This window comes from Labeo rohita, chromosome 6, assembly GCF_022985175.1.
Source record: "Labeo rohita strain BAU-BD-2019 chromosome 6, IGBB_LRoh.1.0, whole genome shotgun sequence".
In the NCBI taxonomy this organism is placed as follows: Eukaryota; Metazoa; Chordata; class Actinopteri; order Cypriniformes; family Cyprinidae; genus Labeo; species Labeo rohita.
In genome coordinates, this window is record NC_066874.1 from 20,810,174 (window position 1) to 20,820,145 (window position 9,972).

The 9,972-nt window shown below is 36.0% G+C and overlaps 2 protein-coding genes across 3 annotated transcripts in view; one reads left to right on the plus strand and one right to left on the minus strand.

The window, feature by feature from the left end:
- The window catches only part of zc3h3 (zinc finger CCCH-type containing 3), an 80,591-nt gene extending 80,111 nt beyond the window's left edge, over positions 1–480 (minus strand). The window contains exon 1 of the mRNA XM_051112258.1: positions 371–480. Within this exon, the coding sequence (XP_050968215.1) occupies positions 371–416 (46 nt within the window). The 5' untranslated portion in view covers positions 417–480. The remainder of the gene's footprint in view (positions 1–370) is intronic.
- A 43-nt stretch (positions 481–523) lies between these two features.
- Positions 524–9,643, plus strand: cyldl (cylindromatosis (turban tumor syndrome), like). 2 transcript variants are annotated; one of them, XM_051112259.1, is made up of 15 exons: positions 526–745; positions 950–1,580; positions 1,710–1,991; positions 2,798–2,879; positions 3,044–3,219; positions 3,348–3,498; positions 3,714–3,855; positions 3,941–4,045; positions 4,197–4,288; positions 4,512–4,578; positions 5,530–5,671; positions 5,923–6,031; positions 6,158–6,276; positions 6,483–6,708; positions 8,708–9,643. In XM_051112259.1, the coding sequence occupies exons 2-15, from the start codon at positions 1,158–1,160 to the stop codon at positions 8,890–8,892; spliced, it is 2,301 nt and encodes a 766-aa protein (XP_050968216.1). In that variant the 5' UTR covers positions 526–745; positions 950–1,157; the 3' UTR covers positions 8,893–9,643. The 2 variants fall into 2 exon arrangements, with proteins under 2 accessions (XP_050968217.1, XP_050968216.1); XM_051112260.1 differs by lacking the exons at positions 6,158–6,276; positions 8,708–9,643 and having other exon boundaries at positions 524–745; positions 6,483–6,702.
- Positions 9,644–9,972: the final 329 nt, after the last annotated feature.

Below are 9,972 nucleotides of genomic sequence, written 5' to 3' on the forward strand. Positions count from 1 at the left end.
CATTTAAAATGCACTTAGATAAAAATGTGGGACATTTCTGTCACTTTGGTTGTAATTTTTTGCCCAAAAATTGGTTGATTCCTGAACCTGCTCTACAACAACCAGCAAAGAACCAGTACCGACAACCAGGAAAATAAAAATGACCGATCTGATATGCGTTAAATCAGAAATTACATTCAAACATCTTAAAATCAGTGAATATATTAGCTTTAACGTTAATGAATAACTGTTAGGTCAGCCACGGTGTTACTGAATATTTCATTCACAAGGTAAATATGGACAATAACGAACGTATGGTTTATGGAAAGGCTTAAAACCCCTGTTGAATTACGCTAGAAAATCGCTATATGAATAAAGCAGTCACACTTACTTTGCAATTCCTCTATTTCTCTCTTTAGCGCTTCACGTTCAGCCATCTTCACACCAAAACACAGATGTCATAAAACCGCGACGACGCATAGAATGACGTTTACAGGCAACATCCGATCACAACACGCCTCTCAACAGATGATTCTATAGTTTTGGTTTCTAGGGTGAAGTACGTCTGGTGGTTCGAAACTTTCCAGACCGACAGTATGTCGGAAGAGTAGTTTCATGTAGAATAACATTATAAAGGTCTGATAATCACACCATCATCTTTATCCTTATAACCTTTTAAGTGTCTTTATTTAAAAGAAGACGGACATTTTTGTATTTTAACGAGTTTCGTTTTTGGATACAGAAATCGAAAGTACTCCTGACATCGGTAAGAAACTGGCATAATCAGATATATTTTATGAAGGCGCTTATGAGTGGTAGTTAACTAATTTAAAATTTGGTTTAATAAGCTATATAGTCTACCAGGTCAATATATCAATAAACTAATAACAAACAGAGAGTAACTCTATTACTAACTTAGATTCTAACTTACTATCACTAACAGTTGACTGTTTTACATTTGTCTATGCAGCTCTTCCTGTCTACCAGCGCAGTTGTTTTAAATGGTTTCATTACAGAACCTGACGGTATTTAAATGGCGAAGAGGAGGAATATGTATTACTCAAAGAAAGTGAGCAAGTAATATAACTCCACTGCTATAGGCCCATGTCCACACTGGAAACACTGGTGTCAACCTAAAGCCTGACGTACTTCAGTTTTCCAAGTGACCTGTTCAAGAAATGGCTTCAGCTGACAACAAATTCTACTTCATCATAACTACAAAACATGGGTACATAAGCGCTGGTGAAATATGTTATATAGATAAACAACGTTTTTTTGCATTGGAAAAGAGAAACGACGCAAACATTGTACCTGTAGTTCGTATGGGTCTATTCTCTGATGAACATCTTGATAAAGCTCTCCTACAGCCATTGTCACGCAGATCAGCAGAATTACTGCTGGCTCTTGAATCCAATGAAAAGCGACTGTCGGCACTGAAAGATCCTGAGGTTTTAGAGGAGGCTTCACATCTGTCTAAAGACACTCAGGTTTACGTGGAGTATAAAGAGCAATGGCTCAAAGGTGTGATTCGATACATTGGCAGTCTCACATCTTATAGTTCTGATCCTATAACAGGAGTCTACTTTGGAGTGGAACTGCAGGTGAGTAACCTGTTTGCATGAGTGAGATTGTGTCTATTGCTAAAGAGAGAACAGAGGTAGAGTAATAAAAACAACCCACTAAGGGTAATACGATTGTACAATAAGTCTTGTATTCTCTTTTATTTCTAGGGGGAAGATAAAGGAAAAGGCCAAAATGATGGTTCCTACATCAAAACTCACTTCAAATGTCCCAAAGACTCAGGTGTTTTTGCCCCCTTTACAAGAGTCAGACCAATGTATCAGAAACCTTCAGCACCACCGCTACATTCTCAGTCTTCCCTGTCCATGACATCTACTGAGCCTCTCAAACCTGGAGACAGAGTAACCTTTTTTGATGACAAAAATACTCACCATGGCATGGTTATGAATATAACAGACAGCCAAGAGGGAAAAATGGTTCTCATATCTACTGTGAGTACTGATTTCTGACTTCTTAGAGTGGCCTAATTAACATAATTATTTCACCTAAAAAATGAATTTGTTCACTGTGGTTCAAAGCCAGTATGACTTTCTTTGTATAGTCAAACTAAGAGGGGGAAAGTTTGAAGGATTTTCCCTTTTTTTGTTCCACAGAAAGAAAAAAATAAATAATAATAATGATAACAACAACATACAGGTTTGGAATGGCGTAGGAGTGAATAAATAATGACAGAAATTGTATTTTTGGGTGGTTTTGGGTATTTTTGTTTTCTTTAATCACTTTCCTTAGATCTAAAGATCCAAAACTGGCTTGGTAGGACACTAAAGAAAAGTAAAAAAAAATAAGAAAATAAAAACACACTATAACGATTTGCTAAAGAAAAGTTTTCCTTTGCATTTTTGGCATACAGATGACAACATTGTCAAAGCAAATCCCGTTCACACGGATTCATAAAAACGACTTAAAATGCTGCATTATCCATGCAAGGCCAGTAGTTGGTGTTGTCACTTTGTGAAGAAACACTGCAAACATATAATACACGTGTTGTGTAAATGCCCCCTTAGACAAGGTCAATTGCTATATCAAAGCAGCATGAAAATAGCACTAAAATTACACATCAGTGTAAATTAAAAGAAAATTGCAGATCTGCAAAAACATTCCTTATGATGTATGTACAAGAAGAACAAACAGATGTACAGATTAGTGTGTGATAGTGTGTTTACCTATAACACAAAATGAGCTATTGTACAATGTTATATTAAGTAAAAATACTTTTCTAAAATGTTCCTTTATTCAGGATAAAGATGAAGATGGGAAGCAAGGAGGAGAGATAAGGCTCCCACTGGATTGTGTAATTAAAGAGGAGCTGTTAAATAAAGGTAACATACATGTATGTGTACTTAAAGCATAGAAGAACACATAGTACAACCTTAGTATAGGTATTTGGGTATGGACACTTATGCAAACAATGATTTCTATCTTTTCAGTGCAATGGAGTTAGTTTCATAACATACGTTTTTTGTTTTGTTTTTCTTTTGACCAGATGAAACTGAAAAAATGGACACTTTTCCGAGCACAGAAATGGGGGGTGTTGCTAATTCTGATGAAATTACTGTTGGCTCCCTAGTGCAGTTTCTGGGAAAAACACTAGTTTATGGCACTGTCCGCTGGATTGGATATTTACCTGATAAACTTGAGAAGATTGCTGGACTGGAACTGGTATGTTTTCTATATACAGGTTCAAGTGTTGCCATCTTTTAAAAATTCCTGTAGTTGTGAAATGAAATAAAAATTTGTTAAACTACTTGTAAACATTCTAATATATGTCTTGTTTTGTTTTTTCTTAGGAGGACAGCAGTGCTGGAGTGACTGATGGAACATATAAAGGAAAACAGTATTTTAACTGTTCTCCTCATTGTGGTGTATTTGTGAAACTGTCATCTTGTCGGCCTGATGATCGGTTTTCTGGTGTAAAGAAGCAGTTTAATGGACACTCTGGTAAGACCTGGTAATCTGGTTAAGTCCTTGCCTACAGTTTTTGTGAAATTACAGTGTACTGTACCTAGTGGGTGTGTCAGGTGTTTAGCAGGAGAAAGTGAAACTTTCTCTTAAACTGTGATGGTAGATTACACCCACAAATATTATGTTGCCACCTACTGTAGTGGAACTTGTGGAATTCTACTTGTGTGCTTCATTCTTCTTTTCTGTAACAGATCTTGATGGGACATTTGTATCTGTGGAACAGGAGAATGTACCGCCTATTAGAACAGAAGATGTGTCAAAGCGATTGATTGGTAAGATGAAGGGCATTCAGGGTCACTGCAACTCCTGTTATATGGACTCCGCCCTGTTCAGGTTAGAACTCATCTTAGATGCAGCAGTAAAATCAACTAAAAAATGAACACAATTAAATTGGGGTTTTTTTGTATTTTTTATCCAGTGTGTTTTCCTGTTCATCAGTTCTGGATTCTCTACTTTTTAAGTCGACAGAACATGAAACCATTCAAAGCATTCTGCTAAAGAACATTGTCAACCCTCTCCGCAAGTAAGCTTGTGGCCTGCATTTGGCTTTGTATTGATATAGTTTTTACCTAGTAAAAGTGAAATTTGAAAGTCATTCTAAGCAGAAATTTCGGTCACCCTTAGTATATGTAAAGGAGAGCTTGAATAACCTAATTTTCTCTCCTAATTTACAGACATGGTTTTGTATCAGAGCGCAATGTGATGAATCTTCGGAAACAATTACAGAAACGGGAACACTGCCCCACTTACACCACAGATGAGAAGGGTACGCTGTCTTCTTGATGTCATAGCCATATTCAGCTTTGTGTTTCAAACAGATTATTGATGGAAAATGTCCAACTTTACATTTCTCTGCAAGTCATCAAAATGCAGATCCAAAATGTTACACAGCTGTTTCCACAAATTATTTATATCTCATTATCTATAAAAGATCTCTTGGCTGTTTTATAGAATCGCACTAAGCATAATGTTTTTCCTGCTGTGTGCAGATCCTGAGGAGTTCCTCTCTCTCATCATGCAAGAGATTCTTTTTCTGGATCCACTACTCAAACTCTGGTAGGGAACTTTTTCATTGTCTTATTTGGCAGTAGAGACAGGAGTCACAAGAAGCTTAGCCATTTTAGTTACTTCATGATTTCATTGTTTATTCTTAGTACTTTGAGGAAGTACCAAATTTGAACAAAAATGAGAAAAGGAAGTTCTCATGAGAGCACCTGGAGAATGAGCGGTCTGAACTTATTTACCCAGCACATTTTTTATTTTGGTCATGCATGCACACCTGCAAATAATTGATCCTAACTACTATACCTTTTAAAGGGTTAATTCACCCAAAAATTAAAATTCCGTCATTAATCCCTCACTTTTATGTCCTTCCAAACCTGTAAGACCTTCGTTCATCTTAGGAACATAAATTAAGATATTTTTGATGAAATCTGAGAGCTTTCTGACCCTGCATAAACAGCAATGCAACTACCATGGTCAAGGCCCGGAAAGAGAAAATTATGATTGAACCACTGATGTCACATAAACTATTTTAACAGATTTCTTAATACCTTTCTGGGCCTTGAATGTGGTAGTTGCATTGCTGTCTCTGCAGGGTCAGAAGCTCTCAGATTTTATCAAAAATTTCTTACTTTGTGTTTCAAAGATGATTGAAGGTCTTATGGGTTTAGAACGACATGAGGGTGAGTAATTAATGACAGAATTTTCATTTTTGGGTGAACTTTCCATTGAACCCACAGACACACACGCATACACATTAACTACACATTGGAAACACTGTCCAAATATTTTTGCATGAGGATCTCTTTGAAAATGTGAAGCATCATAGAAATGATTCTGTTGTAAATTTTAGGAAAAGGGTCTGCTTCTTCATTCCTACCTTTAATTTCCAGAGATTACATCTGCTAAATATGGCATTTTAACATTCTATTCAATATACGTATTTTTTAGAGTTTATGTATTAATATATGTTTATCACCTTATCTGCCCTTTATTTGCCTTTAGCAACCAATCAGGACGTATGCAAAAAGAGCAAAGCTGTTACTACTACCAAATCTTTATGGATTATAACCACCATTTAGTCCTGCCGACAGTTCAGCAGCTACTGGAACATTCATTTTACAGCAACAGTCTCAAACTAGCAGAGGTAACATTTTTCCCTTTGTTTGTTTTGTATATGAGTGTATGAGATTCTGCTTTCAGTTCTTTATTTGTATTATTCGTTTGGACATTCCATGATTGACCTGCAGATGGTACTGTTTCTCTCTATTTAAATATTTCTGATGTGACCCGAATGAATATCCTGAGCACAATGTGTGTTTCTTAATATCTAATAGACATGAATCCACAATCTATATCTATAAGTCACTATATGATCTATTTTCTTTATGCCTCCAGGTGCCTGCCTGTCTGATTCTTACAATGCCTCGCTCAGGGAAGAGTTTCAAAATGTTTCCAAAAATCATTCCTTCTACAGAACTGGACATCACAGGTCTTCTCGTGGATGGTAATTTGTCCTAAATGTCTATACAAATATTAATGTTGTGGGGTTTTCCTAGTAATGTACTTCCCTCTTTCTATATGTTCTATTAAGTCACCTGAGGTGTGTGTCATATATTTACTTGCTCATTAGGTCCTCAGCAGTGTGTGTTGTGTGGTCAGCTAGCAAATGTGGAGTGTGCTGAGTGCTTCAGAGACACAGTGTTTAGTGATACAGGATTCAAATATTTCTGTGAGAAATGTTCCACTCAGGTAGGGTCTTAATATACATTCTGCATTTATTGGAATATTCTGTATACATTTAGAATGTATAAATGCAGTTTTTTCTTAGGGGTATTTTTCACAGGCTTGATTATTATTAAATTCTTAGACTAATTATTACAGGGATTATATACAGTAAAGTAAATCATGTACTGTAAATCATTATGCATTTCCTACATTTTATTTTGTTTGTGTAGGTTCACTCTCACCAGCACCGTCGATGCCACAAACCCAACAAAGTGCTTCCTCCTCAGGGCTTCTTTTCCTCACAGAGTTCAGGGTCTGATCGCCGCACTCCTCCACGGGAGAAACTCGAGCTGTTTGCTGTGCTGTGTATAGAGACCAGCCACTATGTCTCTTTTGTCAAATATGGACCTAAGGATACTGACTGGATCTTCTTTGATAGTATGGCTGACCGTGTTGGTAAGTAAACGTGTACAATGTGTGCTTGGTTTGAGTTTAAAGGATAAGTTTACCTCCAGAATAAAAATGTCTTGATAATTTACTCACCCCCATGACATCCAAGATGTTCATGTCTTTCTTTTTTCATTCGAAAAGAAATTAAGGTTTTTGAGGAAAACATTCCGGGATTTTTCTCCATATAGTGGACTTCAATGGTGGCCAATGGGTTGAAGGTCCAAATTGCAATTTCAATGCAGCTTCAAAGGGCTCTACACGATCCCAGCCGAGGAATAATGGTCTTATCTAGCGAAACGGTCATTTACAGTTGAAGTCAAACGTTTACATACACCTTGTAGAATCTGAAAAAAGTTAATTATTTTACCAAAATAAGAGGGATCATACAAAATGCATGTTATTTTTTATTTAGTACTGACCTGAAGAAGATATTTCACATAAAAGACATTTAAAAGAGAAAATAATAGTTAATAGAATTTTTAAAAATGACCCCATTCAAAAGTTTACATACACTTTATTCTTAATACTGTGTTGTTACCTGAATGATCAACAGCTGTTTTTTGTTTTGTTTTTTTTTGTTAAGTGATAGTTGTTCATGAGTTCCTTGTTTGTCTTGAACAGTTAAACTGCCCACTGTTCTTCAGAAAAATCCTTCAGGCTCATCAAATTCTTTGGTTTTTCAGCATTTTTGTGTATTTGAACCCTTTCCAACAATGACTGTATGATTTTTAGTCTTTTCACACTGAGGACAACTGAGGGACTCATATGCAGCTCTTACAGAAGGTTCAAACACTCACTGATGCTTCAGAAAGAGACACGATGCATTAAGAGCCGGAGAGTGAAAACATTTTGAACCTTTTGTAACAGTTGCGTAACAGTTGAGTCCCTCAGTTGTCCTCAGTTTGAAAAGATGAATCTCAAAATCATACAGTCATTATTGGAAAGGGTTCAAATACACAAAAATGCTGAAAACCCAAAGAGTTTGTGGGACCTGAAGGATTTTTCTGAAGAACAGCAGGCAGTTTAACTGTTCAGGACAAACAAAGAACTCAACTATCACTTAACAAAAAAATAAAAAAATAAATAAACACATGGCTCAAAAACGTGGCTCATTCAGGTAACAACACAGTATTAAGAATCAAGTGTATATAAACTTTTGAACAGGGTCATTTTTAAAAATTCAACTACTATTTTCTCTTGTGGACTATATGTTAACATCTTTTATGTAAAATAACTTATTCAGGCCAGTACTAAATAAAAATAACATGCATTTTTGTATGATCCCTTATGTTTTGGTCAAATAATTAACATTTTGCAGATTCTGCAAGGTGAATGTAAACTTTTGACTTTAACTGTATACTTTTTTTAACCACAAATGCTCATCTTGCACCAGCCCAACCTCATGCACCACGTAATCATGTTGGAAAGGTCACGTGTGACATATGTTGAAGTACTGACCAAGTGTTACAAAGCGAACCTGCAAAGAAAGTCAAATGCCCTTTACACGGAAATTAAAACAATGAAGTCGGGCGATTTTGAAGCTGAAGGAGTTTTTCGCTTTTTAAAACTTTTTAAAGTACACAGAAGAAGAACTAACCACGCGTGACCTTTCCAACATGATTATGTAATGCATGAAGATGCACTAGTGCAAGATATGCATTTGTGGCCAAAAAGTATGTAAATTGTATTTTTATTTTTTTTTTTTGAAAATTACCAATCGTTTTGTTAGATAAGATCCTTATTCCTCATCTGGGATCGTGTAGAGACCTTTCAAGCTGCACTGAAACTTAAATTCTGACCTTCAGTCTGCTGATCCCCATTGAAGTCCACTATATGGAGAAAAATCCTGGAATGTTTTCCTCAAAAACCTTAATTTCTTTGGAACTAAAGACATCTTGGATCACTTGGGGCTGAGGAAATTCTGAGGACATTTTTGTTTTGTAAGTGAACTTCTCCTTTATTGTTTGGTTTTGCACATGTAGATCATACACTTATCTGTTTGTAGGTGAAAGTGATGGCTATAATATCCCAGAAGTGCGTGCGTGTCCTGAGGTTGGCCAGTACCTGCATATGCCTCTGGCTCAGCTGGCTAATCAAGTGCCTCGAGAGATGGAAGGTGTGGCGAAGCGACTCTTCTGCGATGGTTATATGTACCTTTATCAGAGCAAGAGCATGTCTCTATATCGGTGATGAAATCATCACATACACCTTAATAAATGAAAATGTGCAATCTGATTATCTACAACTAGGTCTGCATCGTAATGGATTCTAATAATGTTCTTTTCAAGGGAAATCATAAAACTGTATGTTTCTGCTCCATATTTGAGCAATTATCAGTCAAATATGTGCACTTTCTGGTGAAAATTTGTACTTTCTGTATGGAATTCCCATAATGCGATGCCTGGGTGGGCGGTACATGCTCTTTTAAACATTCTGGATGAAAATGACGCAGCTGATGTTCTTTAAGTGATTTAGACTTGAATAAAACTACTCAAATTCAAAGTGTATAAGAAATAATATAGACGTTTTCTAATCTCACCAAAATGGAAATAGTTATATTTTCTTTTTAAAGTCGTATCGCTGAACTGTAAGCAGACCTACTGTAGCTTGCTGCCTAATTCATGTTAATATAAAAGGAGCTGAAGACATTTTTGTTCACATTTACAAGATAAAGATTTTGTTTCAGAACTTAATTTTCTATTGGATTGGTTGTTGAGGTCCTTTTATTAATTCTTTATGAAGCTCTCTGGCTACTGAATAACACTGTGAGCAATATTGTATGTAATCGCAGTGTCATAAATTATCTGTAAAATATTTAGATTTATTTCACTGGACATTTGTTCATTATATATGCTTTCTCTTGAATTTGTTTGGTGTATTTGATTTCATTCCAATGAAAAAGAACAGACAAAAATAAATGTTTTGACAGGAGTTACATTTACATTTCTACGTCCTCTTTTTCTCTCCCTCCGTGTGCTTACTTACTTAACTTTATGTCCTTAAAAGGCAATTCTTTATGTGGACAGCAGTATACATTCACATATAGATACAGCAGCAACACCAACACACATTTATAATTCTTGTGTGAGAGTCTTTAATCTCAACTCATTACATTCCACCCTTTACCAAAACAGGGATGTATCTTTGCCTGTTTGTGTTTTTCATTACATCATCGTAAACTAGAACTGATGGAACCGTAGTTGTTTAGACTGCAAGAGATAGAAAAGACTCACAACAGCACTTCCACTGAAATCTTTCCCTAAGACTGGA